The sequence below is a fragment of the Clinocottus analis genome, unplaced genomic scaffold (assembly GCF_023055335.1).
Source record: "Clinocottus analis isolate CAN_PGR_092001 unplaced genomic scaffold, fCliAna1.0.p SCAF_9, whole genome shotgun sequence".
NCBI lineage: Eukaryota > Metazoa > Chordata > Actinopteri > Perciformes > Cottidae > Clinocottus > Clinocottus analis.
In genome coordinates, this window is record NW_027176251.1 from 21448513 (window position 1) to 21471959 (window position 23447).

The 23447-nt window shown below is 47.6% G+C and overlaps 1 protein-coding gene across 1 annotated transcript; it reads right to left on the reverse strand.

The window, feature by feature from the left end:
- Nucleotides 1–19386: 19386 nt before the first annotated feature.
- Nucleotides 19387–21527, reverse strand: LOC137781398 (potassium voltage-gated channel subfamily S member 2-like). Its single transcript, XM_068570133.1, has 2 exons — nt 21032–21527; nt 19387–20831 (listed from the first exon to the last, which is right to left on the reverse strand). The coding sequence occupies exon 2, from the start codon at nt 20827–20829 to the stop codon at nt 19387–19389; it is 1443 nt and encodes a 480-aa protein (XP_068426234.1). The 5' UTR covers nt 20830–20831; nt 21032–21527.
- Between the last annotated feature and the right edge of the window lie 1920 nt (nt 21528–23447).

Here is a 23447-nt window from a genome sequence, read left to right on the forward strand (position 1 = left end):
ACTGTGTGTGCTCTACAACGCAGGTCTTTATTTTACACATCACAGGAAAACATATCCGCTAATTCATCTTCACGGGCCACCGTGGAAAGTTTATGTGATTTCTACAATGTTTTTGTTTTGTTTTCATCCAATAAAACACTAGATAAAACACTAGATAAAACACTAATAAAACAGAGAGAGAGAGAGAGAGAGAGAGAGACAGAGAGAGAGAGAGAGAGAGAGAGAGAGAGAGAGAGAGAGGTGCTACAGATGCTACAGGACAACGGAGCAGACGCAACACACACACACACACACACACACACACACACACACACACACACACACACACACACACACACACACACACACACTGCTTCACCACATCAACTGGTCCAACTTGCTGTTTCCGGCGCCTCCTGCTATTGCTGGTTCACAGATGGGTTGGCTGTGTGTGTGTGTGTGTGTGTGTGTGTGTGTGTGTGTGTGTGTGTGCGTGTGTGTGTGTGTGTGTTCACGTCGTTGAGATCGATAGATAAATTACTGTTTTCCACTCTTCCGTTCATCCTTTCAACCACACCCCTTCACCTGAGTTTGAGGAATCCTGAATGAGCAGATTCATATTTTTAATGGAAATATCAAAGCCCTTCAGAAAAACTCCATCAATAATTAGATCCTTTGTGCCTGAACCGGTCCTTTCACGCTGGAGACCCGTCGTCTTCATCTCGTCTCCAACGCTTTCTCTCCCTGACAATATTAAATCTTCTCAGTTATTTGCTCGTGCAGCGAGCGCATTGTTGTGATGAAAAAATGTAATCAAGATACCAAGAAACTGTCTCTGCCTGCAGCGCTTTGAGGAGAGGCTGATGAACTGCACCTCTGCTGTACACACACGTAGTATCTACTGTGTTTGCATGCAGGCCACGTGTGTGTGTGTGTGTGTGTGTGTGTGTGTGTGTGTGTGTGTGTGTGTGTGTGTGTAACCCCAGGGGAAGTCGTACACTCCGTTGTACACATTCAGGAATGTGCTGTGGTTCAGTCGCTCGTCAGGAAACTTGTCTTTTCAGGTGTTTTATGTTCAAGGCTGAAAGTAGTCCTCTTAGATAATTATTTCTTCATGCGATCTATTTTGGAGCGATCCACATAGCAACAGCTCTTCAGTGACATCAGTCGCTGACAATATGTTCATATCTCAATGTCGTCCTCTCTTTTGGTTCAGGTGCTGCAGAAGTTTCATCAGGAACACGTCACCTCGTGTCAGGTGATGCTCAAGGTTAAGCAGCCATGTGGTGCAGGTGTGGTTGAGCCAGGTGATGGAGGAGGGGGGGTGACGGTCCGTCTCCAGTCAGCAGCAGTTGGTCTGTGGTCCGAGGACACACTTCACCTCCAGAGCTTTAAATATCTTCTGTTCTGTAATCAGCACGGTGGTGACGGCCGCTGCTCGTGTTCTCACGCTACGACAAACGGCTGCAGCTCATTTTCAATGGAAGCTGCAAGCTGGACGTCTGTTGCTAGAAGTAGCGCTGCACAGCAAACTGGAGCCGGTCTGAACTTTATTCAGCGGCCCAGTGGCGCCGGACCTTTAGCTGGACCTTTAGCTGGACCTTTAGCTGGACCTTTAGCCGGTCCTTTAGCTGGACCTTTAGCCAGTCCTTTAGCCAGACCTTTAGCTAGTCCTTTAGCCGGTCCTTTAGCCGGTCCTTTAGCCGGTCCTTTAGCCAGTCCTTTAGCCGGACCTTTAGCTAGACCTTTAGCCAGTCCTTTAGCCGGTCCTTTAGCCGGTCCTTTAGCTGGACCTTTAGCCGGTCCTTTAGCCGGTCCTTTAGCCGGACCTTTAGCCGGTCCTTTAGCCGGACCTTTAACCGGTATATATATATATATCATAAAACATATATAGCATATATAAATACAACATATATAACATAAAACAGATATAGCATATGTGATATATATAACATAAAACATACATAATATGTAACATACAACATCTATAACATACATAATAAATGCATTTTATTTCAAACTGTTTTTAAAATGTGCATAATATATAAATATGGAAATAAAAAGTGCAATATTTCCCTGTGAAATGTAGAAGAGCCTCAGCGTTGTAGCTTTGATGACTCTTCACAACAGACTGGAAGAAGCTATAAGAAGCTATATCCATGAACCATAAAGGAGATAACGTGTCCATAAGTATCTGTGAATAACACCCATAACCATGCGTTCCTCTTTTCCTTTCCCTCCTTCAGGAACGTGTTTCTTTCCTCCTCTCCAGGGAAGAGAAACTGCATCAATCCTCCTCAGAGTGCTCAGATTACAAGAGAGATGAAAATGAAGCACGGAGGGAACGTTTTAATCTGTTAATTAGTTCCACAATTAAAACGCTGTGTTCAGATGTAAATGACAGCACAACAGTCTCACGGTGCAGCAGTTGGAGGAGATTCCCCAGTGAGGTGTGAGCTCTGGAGCAGCTGTTGAGCAACACGGCGCCGAACCTGCGACTTCCTGTGCGATCCTTCAGTGAGAGGCTGAGCCCGTCATCCCTCCAGCCTCTCTGTAGACGTCAGCGGTTACAGCATCCATCCAGCCGCTCAGCGCCTACAGCATGGAGCGCTGGCAGACGCTGTCATCTTGAGGTCCATGGTGCATCAGATCTGCATGGATCACATCCCCTAGAGAGCCTCTGTGTGAGTCTGTCTGTGTGTGAGAGTCTGTGATGTCACGTGTGTTACTGCCCAGATAATCTAGATTATTGTCTACAGCACAGTCTCTGGCCCAAGACCACATTACTCCATTACAATATCCTCATGGTGGTGGATATTTATGCAGGGCATACTTTTGTGTTCTGCTTTCAAAGGCAAAGCTTTAGAAGTCTCCAATGACCCTGCCTGCACGCCAGATGATGTGGGCCTCTGGACTGCTGTGAAGATGAGTATGAGGTGTCACTGTGATGTCACTGTGATGTCACTGTGATGTCATCACTGTTCCCATGAAGCTGTGGACGCCGAGGGAGTCGAGAGTAACGTCACGAGTCCTGACCGAGCGTCAGCAGACGAGATGGGGATGAGATCTTGGTTTCTCACGTTGTTGTTATTTTGACAACGAGAAGTGACACAAGAGGCTGGACAGTAAAATGTTCCAATTACACACTACAAAAGGGTTGAAGTGCAAGTCTTACATTTAATGTCAGACGCGTTGAAACGTTTAGTTTATTCAGAAATGATACAAAGCAGGAAAATAACCAAAGTCAAAAACAAAAGAAAAACGACACCTCAGAGCTGTCCAGTGGTTCAAATACAACGTCACACCAATACCCACCAACAGAGCCTGTGTCAGCAGGCCGCTGTCTGCAGCATCTCTTCGTCTGATTCAACTCCAGGTGGCGCCATCGTGACCATGCTGTGGCGGTGTGACTCCTCTACCGGCTGACCGAGCTCTCTCTTAGCGCTTTGCTAGCCTCCATCAGAAGTGCACCCAGAGGACTGATGGCCTGCATTGGTTGTAGAGCGCGTGGATGTCGTTTCTGTCCTGCGTGATGTGATCCAGTCGTCCTGACGCCTGCAGCTGAGCGCCAGCACTGGACTGGATCCCTGTTTGTTTATCAATCAAGATATTTACTGGTACTTACTGGAGGGGCAATGAAGGACACGTGTCCAAGGATGTATTGGTGGAAATATGTTTGTGTGCTTGAATTAAATTAATGACACCTTTACTTCTAAGAAGAAACAGTTTTTGATGGTTGTAACTCTATTATACTAATTAAACATTGATACATTAGTTTTGCTTCACAATGTTTTAAATGTTCTTGTTCTCTTGTTCCTGTTGTTGGTCAGTCTGTTGTTGGTCAGTCTGTTGTTAGTCAGTCTGTTGTTGGTCAGTCTGTTGTTAGTCAGTCTGTTGTTGGTCAGTCTGTTGTTGGTCAGTTTGTTGTTGGTCTGTCTGTTGTTGGTCAGTCTGTTGTTGGTCAGTCTGTTGTTGGTCAGTCTGTTGGTCAGTCTGTTGTTAGTCAGTCTGTTGTTGGTCAGTCTGTTGTTGGTCAGTTTGTTGTTGGTCAGTCTGTTGTTGGTCAGTCTGTTGGTCAGTCTGTTGTTGGTCTGTCTGTTGTTGGTCAGTTTGTTGTTGGTCAGTCTGTTGTTGGTCAGTCTGTTGTTAGTCAGTCTGTTGTTGGTCAGTCTGTTGTTGGTCAGTTTGTTGTTGGTCTGTCTGTTGTTGGTCAGTTTGTTGTTGGTCAGTCTGTTGTTGGTCAGTCTGTTGGTCAGTCTGTTGTTGGTCAGTTTGTTGTTGGTCAGTCTGTTGTTGGTCAGTCTGTTGGTCAGTCTGTTGCTGGTCAGTCTGTTGTTAGTCAGTCTGTTGTTGGTCAGTCTGTTGGTCAGTCTGTTGTTGGTCAGTCTGTTGTTGGTCAGTTTGTTGTTGGTCAGTCTGTTGTTGGTCAGTCTGTTGGTCAGTCTGTTGTTGGTCTGTCTGTTGTTGGTCAGTTTGTTGTTGGTCAGTCTGTTGTTGGTCAGTCTGTTGGTCAGTCTGTTGCTGGTCAGTCTGTTGTTAGTCAGTCTGTTGTTGGTCAGTCTGTTGGTCAGTCTGTTGTTGGTCAGTCTGTAGTTGGTCAGTTTGTTGTTGGTCAGTCTGTTGTTAGTCAGTCTGTTGGGCAGTCTGTTGGTCAGTCTGTAGTTGGTCAGTCTGTTGTTGGTCAGTCTGTTGGTCAGTCTGTAGTTGGTCAGTCTGTAGTTGGTCAGTCGGTTGGTCAGTCTGTTGTTGGTCAGTCTGTTGTTGGTCAGTCTGTTGGTCAGTCTGTAGTTGGTCAGTCTGTAGTTGGTCAGTCTGTAGTTGGTCAGTCTGTTGTTGGTCAGTCTGTAGTTGGTCAGTCTGTTGGTCAGTTTGTTGTTTGGTCAGTCTGTAGTTGGTCAGTCTGTAGTTGGTCCGGCTCGTTCCCCACCAGGGGGAGTTTCTGTGAAGGAGGATAAAGAAAGAGGAACCGATCCAGTCTGCATGTTGAGAACATGACGTATGATGTGTAGCATCAGAACATGACGTATGATGCTACACATCATACGTCATGTTCTCAACATGACGTGTGATGTGTAGCATCAGAACATGACGTGTGATGTGTGTGATGCTACACATCACACACATCATACGTCATGTTCTCAACATGACGTGTGATGTGTAGCATCAGAACATGACGTATGATGTGTATGATGCTACACATCACACGTCATGTTCTCAACATGACGTGTGATGTGTAGCATCACACGTCATCATAGGGCGGATGAGTCCTTTGTCTCCGATCAGCAGTGACAGGAAGTCGTTACCTCCACGCGTCTCAGAGGCGTCCTCCTCGTGTTGGAGCCCAGCAGACGGATTCATGTCCTGTGGATGAAACAAACCTGATTCCTGGCTGACGGATGGAATGAAGCCGTTTCCTGGCGTCCACAACAGAGGAAATATCAACCATCCATCACCTCTCCACAACTGTGAGGAGCTCAATTAACGGTGACCTTATGCGTGTGAGAGTCCTCTCTTGCACTGGGAAAAGGTGTGTGTGTGTGTGTGTGTGTGTGTGTGTGTGTGTGTGTGTGTGTGTGTGTGTGTGTGTGTGTGTGTGTGTGTTTGGAGGGCTGAAAAGCATCCATGAAAGAGTAATGAGCGACTCAACCATGCTTCGTCCCCAGGAGCCCTAATAGCTGTAGGGGAACCCAATCGGGTACGCAGGGAATACTGGTGTGACATTTCTCCAGAAAGCAATCTGCAGCATGCTCTTCACAGAGGCGGCGTTGCTTCTTCAGGTCCCACGAGCAAGAAGACAGCATCTCTGTAACCCCCCCCCCCCCCCCCCCCCCACGATAGGGCACTTAAAGGGTCACAAAGGTCCTGTTGTTGTTTCCTGCCAGTGGCGGCTGGTGGATTCTTTTTGGGTATGGCCAGCCAATCAATTTCAGCCAACATCCCCATGTGATTCAATGAAAACAAGAGGTGTCACGTATTACTTTGCAGTTAAATATTTAACATTTATTCCAACACGTATTAAAACAAATATATATCTATCCCTCTCACCCACAACATGTTCCAGCTCGTTCTGCGGACCCTGAGAAGAGGCCCAGGAGAAGACCCAGGACACGCTGGAGGGATTACATGGCCGGGCCAATGTGAATAATGTATTAACATAATCATGTTTTTTATAACTTATTTTTTAAATAGAACAAGCTGAGCCCCGTTGCCCTCTGGGCCGGCCGCCACTGTGTCCCCGCTGCGTCTGCATAGGCCACAGGGCTGCCGGGTGCAGGTGCCTGTTCGGTGCCTCGCTGCACACTCAGATGTGACTGGACTGCAGATCTCGGCTTTGGGGAGACACCTCATCGAAAAGCAGAACACGCGTGATTAGATGTGCGCCGAGCGGCGGCGGCCTGCGAGGACTGGATGGAGTCCTGCTTAGGTGATGTCTGCTCGATCGGAGTCGACGTGCAGCTCAGACTGATGGATTGAACTGTCTGTGGTGAGCAGCGCTCTCTGCCTCCTTCCCTCCACTGCGCCCTTTTCTTCCTCCCCGGTGATTCTCATTGATGTGACAGAGCATGAAAGTTGGCATTTTAAACTTGGACGTGGGCGTGTCTTCACCGCTGCGGACCGGAGACATGAGAAGTGGTCGATGTTGTTGGTTTGTGGGCTGTCATTGTGAAGCCTCGAGTTTGAAACAACGACTGCCGCCATCTTGGCTTTTGGTTGTGGTTCATGAAGTAAGACAACAACACAGACCTGACGACGCTTTAGTCATGCTGTCAATCACAGGGTAGCTCCGCCCTCAAGCATATTTTAATATTTATTTTATTCTAAATGAGCATGATGTACTAAATGAACATCATGCTGTATTAAGAAGACTTCAAACTATGTGAGACATAAACTCATGTTTACAATGTTTACTGAGGGAATACATCAAGAGAGAAGTCATTTTCTAAAAGACTTCTATACAACCGGACTTATTTTGCAACTGAAGTCGCCCTCTGTTGGCCAGTAGAAGCAATTCAAGTTTTAGGTACTTTAGCATTAGCTTCAGTTTCCAGAACCAGAAGTTTCTTCATGCCATGGATCCTTTTCTCAGATCAATAATAGTCTATGACAATCACCTCCAGACCAGAATTTCGCTTTTAATCTTAAATTGGCTCGTAATTAGAGTTCAGGTTGCTGATTGGACGGTAACAGTGAGCAGCTCACGGACAGGAAGTCAGATATCAGCTGGCTCCAGCAGCTCCAGATCCATGGACCCCTCCACCTCCTGCCGTCAGTTGTGATTGGTGGCATGTTTCTCTGGTTAATAGAGAGACATCGTGCTTATAAACAACCACATTAAGCCACTTTAACAACTTTTGAATTGCTATATCCATGTAGAAATATAATTAGCTCAATAAAAATACACAGCAGTGTTCCACACTCACATTGTGGCCCAGAGGCATCTGTCATGATCCTTCATCAGAAGCCATCCGTCTGTATTCTTCACTTGTTTTCTCAGATTCACGCCCTGGTGCCTCCAGCGGGATGACTGCTAACACAAGCTAGCGTCTCCCTGCTGGGCGTCCAGCTCGGGTTGCTGAATCACCCAGAAACCTGAACGAGACTCTATATCTTTATTAGTGAGGTAGTGGTTCTGAACATTTGCATTTCAGGTAAGAGAGACTCTTCAGTGTGATCTAAATGCCTCTCGATGAAGCAGATTAATTAATTAACTAGAAAATTTCGCAAGAAATTTTGAAAGTGTGGCTACTACTGCCGTAAGACCTCGCAATATATAGCTTTTGTTTCTGACGCCCGTCTCTCCTCCAAAGCACTTGAGTTGGTTTGTGTGTTAAACTGATTGGCTGATATGAAGCACCTGTGTGCTGCCGTCGTCATGGTGACCAAGTGAGCGCCAGCAGACTGATTAGAGGCAGACTGGACTGTGGACTTAAGGAAATAAACTACTGAACGTCCTGAACACACACAAACGTATATGAAATATCATATGACCTTATTAATGATCAGTGTTGACAACTACACAATATAAAACACACGTAAACGTCTGTGTGTGTCTGTGTGTGTGTGTATGTGTCTGTTTGTGTGTGTGTGTTTGTGTGTCTGTTTGTGTGTGTGTGTGTGTGTTTGTTTGTTTGTGTATGTGTTTGTTTGTTTGTTTGTGTGTGTGTCTGTGTGTCTGTGTGTGTGAGACAAACAGACAGAGAGACAGAAGTCATCTTTGTTGTGTGTGCGTGTGTAAGTGTCTGTGTGTCTGTTAAACTGCCCTAACGAGAACACCTGTGGGTCGTTAGATCAAAGGTTGCCATGGTGATGACTTCAAAGGGACTTCCTTACGCTGAGCTTAATAGACCTAAATACTGTGGAACTTCTTTCAAACTATTTAAAAAAAATGGTACTTTAAAAGCCACTATTGCTTCGATATCGCATATTGAGCGTTAGGAAGACCTGATGAACAGATACTGTGACTGGCGAGTCTGTACGATAAAACATGTGTCTGTACGGGCGATTTACAAATCAGGTACGCGCTTCAGGGGAGACGTGGTTTTGGAGGGAGATTTAACATGGCGGCGGATGGCAGAGCGAGGTGGACTTGCTCTCACATTCAGTCCGATTTCAAGACGTCTGAGTCTGTTGGATTCCTATCGACCGCAGTTTATGACAGAAGACAAGATTTCCAACGTTTCTATCCAACAATGGTGTATGAAGAGTGAACATTGTGGGAGTAAAGACAAAATACGTTTTATTTTTTTAACAGTTTCTGTCGCTTCTTCTCACTCTGTTAATTGGTGCGCCACCCTCTACGAACGTTTCGTGAAATTTTTTTTATGTTTTTTGCATTTTTCGGGAAAACGGCCGGGCGAATCTCTTAGAAAAGTCATACCTCACGATTCCCGCGCAAACCGCACGTTTCGATGTAATTTTTGCGCATGTGCTGGCAACGCTCTGGGAGGAGTAGTGGTTTGACTATAAGAAGAATAATAATAATAACTAGAAAATTTCGCAAGAAATTTTGAAAGTGTGGCTACTACTGCCGTAAGACCTCGCAATATATAGCTTTTGTTTCTGACGCCCGTCTCTCCTCCAAAGCACTTGAGTTGGTTTGTGTGTTAAACTGATTGGCTGATATGAAGCACCTGTGTGCTGCCGTCGTCATGGTGACCAAGTGAGCGCCAGCAGACTGATTAGAGGCAGACTGGACTGTGGACTTAAGGAAATAAACTACTGAACGTCCTGAACACACACAAACGTATATGAAATATCATATGACCTTATTAATGATCACACTGTTGACAACTACACAATATAAAACACACGTAAACGTCTTTGTGTGTGTGTGTATGTGTGTCTGTGTATGTGTGTCTGTGTGTGTGAGACAAACAGACAGAGAGACAGAAGTCATCTGTGTTGTGTGTGTGTGTGTATGTGTTTGTTTGTTTGTGTGTGTGTATGTGTTTGTTTGTTTGTGTGTGTGTATGTGTGTATGTGTGTCTGTGTGTCTGTGAGACAAACAGACAGAGAGACAGAAGTCATCTGTGTTGTGTGTGCGTGTGTAAGTGTCTGTGTGTCTGTTAAACTGCCCTAACGAGAACACCTGTGGGTCGCTAGAGCAAAGGTTGCCATGGTGATGACTTCAAAGGGACTTCCTTACGCTGAGCTTAATAGACCTAAATACTGTGGAACTCCTTTCAAACTATTTTAAAAAAATGGTACTTTAAAAGCCACTATTGCTTCGATATCGCATATTGAGCGTTAGGAAGACCTGATGAACAGATACTGTGACTGGCGAGTCTGTACGATAAAACATGTGTCTGTACGGGCGATTTACAAATCAGGTACGAGCTTCAGGGGAGACGTGGTTTTGGAGGGAGATTTAACATGGTGGCGGATGGCAGAGCGAGGTGGACTTGCTCTCACATTCAGTCCGATTTCAAGACGTCTGAGTCTGTTGGATTCCTATCGACCGCAGTTTATGACAGAAGACAAGATTTCCAACGTTTCTATCCAACAATGGTGTATGAAGAGTGAACATTGTGGGAGTAAAGACAAAATACGTTTTATTTTTTTAGCAGTTTCTGTCGCTTCTTCTCACTCTGTTAATTGGTGCGCCACCCTCTACGAACATTTCGTGAAATTTTTTTGACAGTTTTTGACGTTTTTTGCATTTTTCGGGAAAACGGCCGGGCGAATCTCTTAGAAAAGTCATACCTCACGATTCCCGCGCAAACCGCACGTTTCGATGTATTTTTTACGCATGTGCTGGCAACGCTCTGGGAGGAGTAGTGGTTTGACTATAAGAAGAATAATAATAATAAGCCCGCAGGAGAACATGAAGTGTGCTTGCAGCATGGGGTCTATGACCCCATGCGGCTGAAGCCACACTTAATAAGCCCGCAGGAGAACATGAAGTGTGCTTCCAGCATGGGGTCTCTGACCCCATGCGGCTGAAGCCACACTTAATAAGCCCGCAGGAGAACATGAAGTGTGCTTCCAGCATGGGGTCTCTGACCCCATGCGGCTGAAGCCACACTTAATTAAGCCTCAATGACACGGTGACAATTAGGAAATGTACTGTTGCTCTGCCGCAGTGTGAACATGTACACACAACAAGATGCTAATTGATGCTTTTTATGATGAACAATTGTGAAAAGTGACGCTCGTAGTGATGAACACGCAGAGAATCATCAGCTCACAGTTTGGGTTTCACGGCCTCAACGTTACTGTTTCTGTTCCCTCCCGTTGAGTAACTGATGTTCTGTTGGTCAGACCAGAAAATGAGACATGAAGCGTATAAGCACCCAGCGTCCTCCGCCTCGCTCTGCTGCTGCAGACTCCTTCTTCACTTTCCTCCCGGCAGAGTGGTCTGGCAGCGGCGGGCAGCTAACGCTATGCTAACAGCTAACAGCTAATAGCTAACAGCTAGCAGGTAGAACCAGCTGTGCATTGAGAAAGTAGAGTAGAAACAAATACTGACATTGGTCGTATCTGCTGGCTGTGTGAATAAGTGTTTACTGACACGCTAACGGCTAGCCACAACAACTTTACAAGGTGATAATGTGTAAATGTTCACAGCTTGTTGCACTGCCCCCAAGTGGACAAAGCTATACAGCTAGCATAATCGGTCAGTTGTTTTCCGTCCCTGTGTTTAGTTGTCGGGTTAACCTTAAACCCAATGACTACAACCAGATGTTCATTTTCCTCATTACTCAGATCATATATTGTCAGGAAAAGGGCGATAACTCTTTCTTTAATCAAATAGTGAACTCATGGCCCGTCTGGAAGGATTAGCAGGCCGTACTTTGTGTAGTTCTTTTTGCGTTGAAGTGCAGAAGCTTTACCAAGAGGGCTGTCGGCCGTTGACCAGCAGGGAAACAGCCAGCAGGTGTTTCAGTCAGGGACCGGACGGCTCCACCTTCACCTGAACCCAAATGAAAAGGGCCTCCACACCGGCCGCTCTGCAGCGCCAGGCCGAGCTCAGTTTGCTTCAATAATCGTCCTCCCTCAGACGGCGTCGTGCCCCTGGAGCAGCTGCAGCACTTTGCACACTGTAATTCTAACACCAGGTGGGTTTCAAAGGCAATTAACCACAGCAGACAAGGTACAGCACTGCAGGTTTAACAAATTAGGCAATTACCACCATTCCCAAATACTATAGGGGATGACAGGAGCCCTTAGTATTTAGCGAGCTGATGATCCGGGAAAATCAATGGAGGAAAAAGGGGGCGAGCATGAAGAGGGAGTCGACTGCAGCTCTGAGAAACAGAAATAGACCCATCATGCTGCTTCATTCATGTCATGTCTCACATTATGTTATCTCAGTGGGAAGTACATGTTGGGTGTGTTGACTCCCGCCACAGACGACACACTTCTTTTAATCCAGGATCTGTATTCTTGTCTTTTCTTTGAGCAGAATCCACGTCTGTACTTCTCGCAGCCTGAATCGCTGCCATCATTCCATCGTGTTTTCCCGTGGTGTCAGAGGGATATCGCTTTCTCATCACGTGTGGTTGATAGTCCTCCACCTTCGCTCTTAATTACTGTGTTATTCCTGCAGAACCTTTCACGTTATTGTCTTTTTCTTTCTACAAAGTACACTTGTTGAGCTGTCTGGGTGTTTCAAGGTGCCATTGACGTCATCTCACCGGGATCAGCTGGACCGCCACCGAGGCACTCAGACACTTTCTGTTCAGGCTTTAAAAATCAAACTGTCTGCACCGCTGTCCTTGGCACATCCTGGAGGAAATTGATTCTGGAGGGAAGTAATGACACTCACACACACACACACACACACACACACACACACACACACACACAGGCAGTCAGCTGACCTGTATGTCTCTCCCAAACCTTTTCTCTTCCCGCTCTGAAGTGGAGACGCCTCACTGTGCCTGTGTTCCTGACTCGACCCCCAACTACCACCCATCCAAGCGTGATAATGGATCCCATCTGAGTCTGGCAGCCTCTGCATCACCTGGAGGAGCAGCAGCTCAGTGTACTCTGAGCTGTGTGTGTTGGCACACATGATCCTTCTTAACTGCTTTCTGGACTTGAGGCTTAGCTTTATTTTAATTGAAAGAAGGTTTTGTGACGTTGTGCTTGCCTGAAACCTTCCCTCTCCTCACAGCTCCATGCAGCGGCGCTGTCTCGGTCCTTGTCCTCATGAGGTGACCATCACCTCGTTATGTTCCCACCAGAGCCGCTGGATTTACTGCAATGAAATACAGTGAGTCATGCTGCAGGTGCAGGGGAGTACACGGCACTGATGAGGGCAAAAGGGCATCTGTGTGTGTGTGTGTGTGTGTGTATTGCTCTTTCCCTGACCTCTTTTCACATGGATGATGTCATGTATGTCCAAATGTTAACGCTAGCACAACAGGAGAAAGAGAAATGCAAAAAGCCTTTTGTAATGATTTCAGCTAAATGTAATGTTAGTATTCTTACAACGTTAGCATAGCTAGCTAATGTTAGCAAACTCAGGAGGTCAGCAGGCCTACAACTTATTTGCTGCTTAACGTTACGTTGCCTAACTGGACTACAGGCCGAAGTCACGGTTGCATTGAAAGGTTCAGGTTGTTTGTCTTCGTGTTGGAGGTTGTGTGGCTCACAGCATGCTATCGTAGCCTGGTGGTTGTACCTAGCATACACAACTTCAGACGTCGTTTCCTTTTCCAAGCTCAGAGCCAGAAAGGGTTTGACGTAGGAGTCGGGCCCTGAGCTAGAACCATCTAGAAATTGTGCCTCTCGCTGAACAGGCAATGGAAGTGTTAACAGAGTCATGCTACGTGGAAAGTCTGGTAAATTCCCCGAGACGTCCGACTTGCACGTATAGCTTCAGCTCAGCTCCTCTCGCTCTGAGAAAGTCCTGCAACCTGCAGGCTCCTATAATTAAAGTGTTTTGCACTTACTGCCGACGCTCTGTGCCATCCAAAAAAAACCTGCCAAAGTACACCATTACCCTCGTTGGCTGTTGAACAAAAATGCATTTCCAGCCTTTTAGTCTTTTTAAACAGGACGTGGAGTTTCAAAATAAATCTGGGAGTTGATTTTCATGAAAGTCATTAGTAAAAGGTCGGATAGTGCTGCTGAGTGTGGGACTGGACCATTTCTGCCGTCCATTAACATTCTGTGGGAACACTTGTGATTTGGATCCCAAAACTGTTTCTGTGACTGGATGCGTCCTGTAATGGCAGCAGACAGAGTGCTGCATGATAAGAAGGAATGTTCATGGTCACATTCTTCTGGAGAGTTCTGTGATTGTGTGTTTCCTGCTGACGGGCCAAGATCAGCTGGTTCTGCTGGAGGTTTTTGTGACGCTGGTACATTTAAAATAAGTGCTCACACAGTTGCACACAATGGCTCCACAATGCAAATGCAGAGGAAGGAAAGGCTGCCTGCCGTCTGGGCCACAGCGCTCACCAAATAACACAAGATGGCTTCTGTCCCATCCATCCATCATCACACACTTATCCTGGTCCGGCCTCAGTGGCAGCAGAACCTCACCTCCTTCCTCTATCTCTAAGGCCGAGCCCTACAGAGGAAACTCATCTCCTTACTCTATCTCTAAGGCCGAGCCCTACAGAGGAAACTCATCTCCTTACTCTATCTCTAAGGCCGAGCCCTACAGAGGAAACTCATCTCCTTCCTCTATCTCTAAGGCCGAGCCCTACAGAGGAAACTCATCTCCTTCCTCTGTCTCTAAGGCCGAGCCCTACAGAGGAACCTCATCTCCTTAATCTATCTCTAAGGCTGAGCCCTACAGAGGAACCTCATCTCCTTAATCTATCTATAAGGCTGAGCCCTACAGAGGAACCTCATCTCCTTAATCTATCTATAAGGCCGAGCCCTACAGAGGAACCTCATCTCCTTTCTCTATCTCTAAGGCTGAGCCCTACAGAGGAAACTCATCTCCTTACTCTATCTCTAAGGCTGAGCCCTACAGAGGAAACTCATCTCCTTACTCTATCTCTAAGGCTGAGCCCTACAGAGGAAACTCATCTCCTTACTCTATCTCTAAGGCTGAGCCCTACAGAGGAACCTCATCTCCTTACTCTATCTCTAAGGCTGAGCCCTACAGAGGAACCTCATCTCCTTACTCTATCTCTAAGGCCGAGCCCTACAGAGGAACCTCATCTCCTTACTCTATCTCTCAGGCCGAGCCCTACAGAGGAACCATATCTCCTTACTCTATCTCTAAGGCTGAGCCCTACAGAGGAACCTCATCTCCTTACTCTATCTCTAAGGCTGAGCCCTACAGAGGAAACTCATCTCCTTACTCTATCTCTAAGGCCGAGCCCTCCAGAGGAACCTCATCTCCTTACTCTATCTCTCAGGCTGAGCCCTCCAGAGGAACCTCATCTTCTTCATCTATCTCTCAGGCCGAGCCCTCCAGAGGAACCTCTTCTTTTTCTCTTGGGGTATTCTGTCTCTACCTGGAGGGGCTTTTGTTTGATCATGAAAACATTCCTGTTCATTTTGGTTTTGGCCGGTCAGCACAAAGTTCTGCTCCGTCTGAGCAAAGTATTTACTCCACATCAAGAAGTAAAGCTGCTGCATAATGCAAAACAAGCGCGCCCTGATTGCTTTTCCTCAAACTTTGATTTTGATTTCCATCGGAGCCGCGCGGCAGCGTGTGATCATCCGTCCTTGTTCGCTACCTTCTGCATCAGATCTGTAGGTGATAATTAGCGATGCCGTGATCCATGTAATGAGCGGTTATTTTGGGAGACATATACAGATCAGACAGAGGGGGAGGAGCCAGAAAATGTTGTGTGTGTGTGTGTGTGTGTGTGTGTGTGTGTATGTGTGTGTGTGTGTGTGTGTGTGTGTGTGTGTGTGTGTGTGTGTGTGTGTGGAGGGGGTTGAAACAAGCGCACTGAAAAGATCCAATCTTCCCACACTGTTTAAAGCAAAGCGGTAGTAGCAGATGGTAATGTGCAGCAACACTGCGCCTGCTTAGTAACAGATATCACCAATACAGAGCAGCCTGAGCGCTGCCAGCTTCAATAACTTCTCCATTACACACAATGTGTGACACGCACACGCAGCACTTACTGTCCGCTCTGAGGTAACACGCTTCCCCTCATGAGCCCGGCTCGTCTTTCTTCACAGAACATGAAATGAAACAAATGAAGCCTTGCTCTCTGATCTTTAACTTAGACATCATCTGATCAGAAGGATCTCTTTTTGAGTAGTTCAGTCGATTTCAAAGTGAACCTCTTGAAGCTTTAATGGTGGCGATCAATTCAAACAATAAATCACTTGCGAGAGGAGTCACACATTCAGGTCTCAGGGATTAAAGCTAAAGGATTAGACTGGATTTAATCTCTACTGGTGTAGAGCAGGACAACACACTGCTTTTGCTGACCGCGGTCTTCCTCTCATGACCTGCACTGCCATCTGTACTCTGTGTGAGCCAGCAGGCATCTATCACATCTATCACATCTATCACATCTCATCTATCACATCTATCACATCTATCACATCTATCACATCTATCACATGTATCACATCTCATCTATCACATCTATCACATGTATCACATCTATCACATCTCATCTATCACATCTATCACATCTATCACATCTATCACATCTCATCTATCACATCTATCACATCTCATCTATCACATCTATCACATCTCATCTATCACATCACATCTATCACATCTATCACATCTATCACATCTCATCTATCACATCTATCACATCTATCACATCTATCACATCTATTACATCACATCTATCACATGTATTACATCTCATCTATCACATCTATCACATCTATCACATCTATCACATCTATCACATGTATCACATCTATCACATCTATCACATCTATCTCATCTATCACATCTATCTCATCTATCACATCTATCTCATCTATCACATCTATCACATCTATCACATGTATCACATCTATCTCATCTATCACATCTATCACATCTATCACATCTATCACATGTATCACATGTATCACATGTATCACATGTATCACATCTATCACATGTATCACATGTATCACATGTATCACATCTATCACATGTATCACATCACATCTATCACATCCATCACACCCATTACATCTTGCACAAACACATGCACAGACACACACGCACACACACACACGCACACACACACACGCACACACACACACACACACACACACACACACACACACACACACACACACACACACACACACACACACACATGCACACACACACACACACACACACACACACAGCCTGATTCTCCTCACAGCGTTCCTGTTCCTCTTGCTCCAACATTCCTCAAGTAGATTTCAATCTTCGTCCCGATCCTATAATTGCTTTATTCATCCAGAGATAGAACATATTGATCCATTCCTTCAGGCCGGTTTGTGTGAGTGTGTGTGTGAGTGTGTGTGTGAGTGTGTGTGTGAGTGTGTGTGTGGTTCCTGCGCTGCGCTGGGCGCTGCGAGCTGTCGGCTTTGCGCCTCGGGGGGTAAAGCCTTCAAGGTGCAGAGCAAACAAGAGGAGGCTGTGTAATTGGCCTCTGAGGGTAAATATAATTCCAAATGAGTGTCCTAGAAAAACCTTGAAAACAAGCTGCAAAATATGAATTCCTCATTAGTATTTTCCCAGCGAGCGTGACCTTGATGGCGAAGTGCTGTCACACTGTGCCACTGTCTTTCCCTCCATCATGCCTTAACTTAATAAAGCGCAGACAGTGTTCTGCTGTTATGATGCAAATATGTTTACCAACAAGCTCTTTACTGTTTATTAATTGGGGATTTATTTGTAATAATAATGCATTTTGTGGTATAACACTTTTGCAAAATAAAGGAGACATGAAACTAATTGTGTTTTGTGCTCTCGTCCCTCAGGAGCTCCTGGCTGTGGGTTGTGTGCTCAAACTAATGAGTTGTGAGTGCCAATATGTTTCAATACTTCTGCCTGTCTGCTCATATAAATCTGGAGACAGTGAATTAAAATGATCGCTGAAGCCACTGACATGTGCTTCAGTGAATCATCTGTAAGAAGAAAACACAGACTGCTGTTGTTCTGTAATAATAATAATAATAGTCATCATCATAAGGGTCATCTGTTATTTAGAGATCACTCTCAAAGAACGAGCTTTAAAATAAAATGCTCCTTTGATTAAAGAACTGAAATCCATTGATTTCCGTTCTTTAATCAAAGGAGCATTTTATTTTTTTAGCTCTACAGAAATGTCAGATGACAAGATGAGTCTTCAGAGCCCTTGTCCACTTCTCCCTCTACTCTTTATCCTTTAAACTGGATGGATGCCGGCAGGTCGCTGCTCTGCCGTGTTGCTGCGTCCAGAGAGGCAGATGTTTGTGGTGAAGACGATGCAGAACCTCCTCTCAGGCAGGAACGCTTGTCTCTGAGCCGACACCTTGAGGATGGAGAGAAGCAGCAGACGCGTGCAGGTCGTCTCCACCTGTCTACCTGCACAGGACGAGGACACAACGCACTGGAGGGGACAAGAGGTCGATGTCCGTCTGCTGGGTTCTCGATGGTCAGCGGTGCCGAGCCCACGTCCCGTCTGAAGGACCTTCTGCTCGCAGCATGCAGAAGGCTTGAAACTATTGTGGTTTCCTTCAGAAGCGTCCAGCTGGCCGCTCAGCCTCAGGTCTCATGTGGTTTCACTCATTTTGAAGAAGCAGAGCATCAGAGGTCACGTCAGTATAAACCAGTGTGTTTGTGACGCTGTGCACATGAGCGCTCATCCTCTCACAGACTCTTCATTCTGCGGATGTTTCCTGTCTGTTAGGATCCGCTCAGAAGGGGAGGCGGCGTTGCTGTGACACAAAGCCCCTCATCATCCATTTCAAATGTGGAAAACAACAAAATATGATTTGTGGTGCCAAAGAAGTTGCAGTGAGTTACAATGACAGCTCTACACGCTGAAATATTCATATTGACTGGGTGTCATGTCTCTCCAGAGAAACATATGGCGCAGAACCAACAGGCTGATGTGTGAGCAGCTACTTCCTGTTCCTCTGACCTCTAAATGAGGCTGATTGGTTTGGAGGTTTGAGGCATAAAGATTGTCGTAGTCTTCAGTCTGTCCACCTTCACTGAGGCAGTGACAGAGAACACCTTCCATCCCATAATCTGAATTGTTTTGATCTCCTTTGTGCTTGTATCAGGTGTGTGTTTGTGTGCACTCTTTACTGTGTGTTGGTCGATCAAACCTGCCCACGGGACCATAAAGTATTTATCACTTCATTGTGAAACAGCTGACATGGATCCTCTTCTCCACCTCATGCATCCACCTGTCAGCTGCTGCTCCGTCACTCTGGTTCAGATGTGGAGTCATGAAACATGAACCTCCAGCCGCTCAATCACACACGCTAAGAATGTTGTGCACTTGTGTTTAATACAGTTTGCTTTTCACCACAGATCTGAATCCTGTTGCAACACAACAATTACACATCAAGGACTCTGTCCAGAGAGAGAGAGAGAGAGAGAGAGAGAGAGAGAGAGAGAGAGAGAGAGAGAGAGAGAGAGAGAGAGAGAGAGCTGGAGTTACTTTCAGACACCACAACATGTACAGCTGGAGGATGGACTACAGTGTGACACCGTCTAGGAAACAACTACAGCGTTCTGTCTTTTTTCATCTTAGTGCTCACATTTTGGCCATAACAATGCACAGTGAAATATCATATATATATATATATATATATATATATATATATATATATATATATATATATATATATATATATATATATATATATATATATATATATATATATATATTCATATCCTCTCAGGCTGCCCTGTACACTGTGACACACACACATTGACACGTTATTGCACTGAGCTACAGAGGAAACGGTCAGACATCAGTGATGGAAGAGGGCTGTTGGATCCGGAGGTTTGGACCCCCCCCCCCCCCCCCCCCCTCAGTGTAGGGACTCGTTCAGGCTGTGCTCACTCGGTGAACTCCTGCTCATGTTTGACAGGCTCGCCATGAGGGATTTGACTTTGTGCGCGTAATAGTTCCTCAGGTTGACCGACGGCACCTCCTTGATCCCCTCGTCGAAGTCGCAGCTCCTCATCGCGACCTCCAGCTGTTTCTGCCTCTTGTAGAAGAGGGAGAACTTGTTGAAAATGAGCGTGATCGGGAGCACGACGACGAGGATCCCGGCCAGGATGCACGCAGAGGCGGTCAGCTTGCCCGCTATGGACACCGGCACCACGTCCCCGTACCCGACGGTGGTCATGCTGACGGTGGCCCACCACCAGCACGCCGGGATGGTGGAGAAGTCCTCGCTGTCCTCCTTCTCCACCGTGTAGGCCATGACGGAGAAAAACGTCACCCCGACGGCCAGGTAGAGCAGCAGCAGGCCCACCTCCTTGTAACTGTTCCTCAGCGTGGCCCCCAGCGAGCGCAGCCCCGTGGAGTGACGCGCCAGCTTCAGGATGCGGAAGATCCTCATCAGCCTCAGCACCTGCGCCACGCGGCCCAGGTTGGCCAGCGCGGGGCTGCTCTCCACCACCAGGTTGATGAGCAGCGTCAGGTAGAACGGCAGTATGGACACCAGGTCGATCACGTTCAACGGGTGCTCGAAGAAATGCAGCAGGTCCGGCGCCACCATGAACCGGGCGAGCAGCTCCAGCGTGAACCAGCCGATGCCCACGTGCTCCACGGTCTCGAAGCGCGGGTCCTCCGCCGGCAGCCCGTCGGCGTCCAGCAGGCTGAACTCGCTCATGCTGTTCATGCACATGGTGGCGATGGAGCCGAGCACCACGAGGATGGAGAGGATGCTGATGATGCGGCTGGCCACGGAGTAGCCGGGGTTGTCGAGCATCAGCCACACGCGCCTGCGCGCGCTCCCGAGCGGCTGCTTGTCAAACTTGGAGGCGTCGCTGTAAAACTCCAGCAGCTCGTCGAAGGACGACGTGGTGGTGCTGCCTTCGTCGCTCCGGTCGTCCCAGTCCTCCCGGTCCTGGTCCATTTTCCGGCAGTGGTAGGCGCTGCTGCAGCACGAGTCGATGAAGAACTCGTTGATGCCCCAGTACTCGATCTCCTGGCTGAAGGAGAAGATGCACAGCTCGGCCATGACGTGCAGCCGGCCCGTGTTGTAGAAATTCAACACGTAGGGGAAGAGCGCCGGGTTCCTGTCGAAGTAGAACTCCTTTTCCGTGTCGTCGTAGTCGTCGCACAGCTCCAGGATGGACTCTTTGGACTGGCAGTGCAGGAGGCGCGCCAGCCTGGTCTCGGGGAACCGGGACAGGGTGTCGGACCGGAGCCGCTTCTTGAAGCCGCCGACGTTGATGCGGATGGCGGCGCTGTCGTCCGCGTGAGCCCCGCCGCCCGGTCTCCCCGGGGCCTGGCCGGTCATGTCTGGACACGCGCGCGCACACGCGCGCAGAAAGAAAGGAAGAGGGACGGACAACATCGCACAAAGAGGAAGAGACAGTCAGCAGGAGCGACAGGAAGAGGGTCGATCCTGAAATAACAGACTCAGAGAAGCTCTTCGTGACAAACACCTGTTTTCTCACAAAGGACACACGATCACATGGAGAGCTTCACCGGGAACTTACTTCAACGCGCCGCCGGCTCACTGGACCCCCCACGAGAAGAAGACTCTGCTTCCAACTCCGCGGATCGCATGTTGCGGTCCGCGAGACCACCGGAGACTCCCGGAGACCACCGGAGACCACCGGAGACCACCGGAGACTCCCGGTCCTCTGCAGCCTCCGCCGGGCGGCTCTGCTCGGGCTCCGGATCTCAGTCTGACGGCGGAGCCCCTGCAGACAACAGAGGCATTGACGAGCACCTCCTCCTCAGATTCACCCGGAGGCTGCTTTTAGCGGGAGTCTTTACATCCTGAACCCGCAGAGCGAACTCCTCCTCCCGCTACAGGTCCGACACACAGCGGAGGAGCCGCAGATACACGCTTACACACGCGGACACACGCAGACACACGCAGATACACGCAGACACACGCAGATACACGCAGATACACGCAGATACACGCAGATACACGCCCTGCTGCCGCTGCTTCTGGAGGGAATTCCTCCCTCTCTCTCTCTCTCTCTCTCTCTCTCTCTCTCTCTCTCTCTCTCTCTCTCTCTCTCTCTCTCTCTCTCTCTCCTCCCTCTCTCTCTCCTCTCTCTCTCTCCTCTTCTCTCGCTCTCTCTCTCTCTCTCTCCCTCTCCCTCTCTCTCTCTCTCATCTCTCTCTCTCTCTCTCTCTCTCTCGCTCTCTCTCTCTCTCTCTCCCTCTCTCTCGCTCTCTCTCTCTCTCTCTCTCTCTCTCTCTCTCTCTCTCTCTCTACTCTCTCTCTCTGTCTCTCTCTCTCTCTCTCTCTCTCTCTCCTCTCTCTCTCATCTCTCTCTCTCTCTCTCTCTCTCTCTCTCTCTCTCTCTCTCTCTCTCCCTCTCTCCTCTCTCTCTCATCTCTCTCTCTCTCTGTTGCTGCGCAGCAACACGTAGCTCTCCTCTGCTCCTCCAGCAGTGATCTCAGCATCCTGCTGCTGATGGAGTCAACAACTAACAACATGAACTCCTGCAGTGACGACACAACGAAGCCTTTCCTGTTGAAATGTAGAATAACTGCCTTCAACCTGACTTCCATAAGCGTCATATGTTCGACATGCAACAGGGAATATGTGTAGTGCCACAGGACGAGACCACGAGCTAATATGTATACTATTAAATATGTATTAAACTTTGGGTTCGATGCGTTATTGCACCTCCATGAAGTTGACTCACAGGAGACGGAGTGAGAGGATGGTGAACATCAGCAGGTCTGGATCCCGCAACTCCCATGATGCAACTCTTTGTGTCTTCAGAGCTTTCCCGACCCCTTGACAGTGACTTCCTCCTGGCGGCGGCCGAGTGGAGCCGACCCCGATGACGTCATGATTCACAGGAGCCGGAGCACAGCTGGTGATGGTGGAGGTGCCAGCGGCTGCAGACACGAGCTGCCCCACAACCTCCTGCCTGCTCGTTAGCGTTAGTCTCTTTGTCAGCAGGCGGCGGCCATGAAGAAAGCTGTGATGGGAAGATCGTGTATGGCGAGCCCGAGCTGTGAAGGTGACACAGTGAGAAACAACAAGCAACATTAGAGGCCTTGTGAGCATCTTGTGAGCATCTTGTGAGCAGCTTGTGAGCATCTTGTGAGCAGCTTGTGAGCAGCTTGTGAGCATCTTGTGAGCATCTTGTGAGCATCTTGTGAGCATCTTGTGAGCATCTTGTGAGCATCTTGTGAGCATCTTGTGAGCATCTTGTGAGCATCTTGTGAGCATCTTGTGAGCATCTTGTGAGCATCGTTTGAGCATCTTGTGAGCATCTTGTGAGCATCTTGTGAGCATCTTGTGGATACGCAGGCGGCCTCCAACATGTTGGAGTCGCCGTGATGAAGGTTGTCGCCGTCACTTCACTCCGTTGAAGAGGCAGATCTGAAGCGACGCTTCAATAGCAGCTTCGCTCCCTGAGGCCGTCTTCTCCTCCACATGTCGTTTGCTGCTCGCCCGTTGAAGACAAGGTCTCGATCCAAAACACATTCAGGAGCATTGGAAGTAATCCCTCTGTCTCTGCAGCGCTCACACGGAGGCGGTGACCGTCAGCTGAGCAGTTTCCTCCTGAAGAGGATCCTTCACTTGATACTCGCAGGCTGCCAGCGAGTTCATATTTCATCGCATTTAGTTTTTTCTCCCCAACAATTGGAGCTTAACACGAGCGTGTGCATAAACCCGTGAGATTAGAGATTGGGATTACAGGCGGAGAGGCGTCTCCTTGTGCTTTTCGGGCATTTCATGAAAACTAAACACATGCTCCTCAGGTGTGTGTTGTATGTGTGTTATAGATTACCTCCACACAGAGGACTAAAGGATTTAGAGGAGCTTAACAAACACACATGTAACCTCTGCTGATTACAATACAGACCTTTTCTTCTTCATGGGATCCACCGGAGGATGTGTGGGAATGTTGTCGCTATGATTATAATCCCATT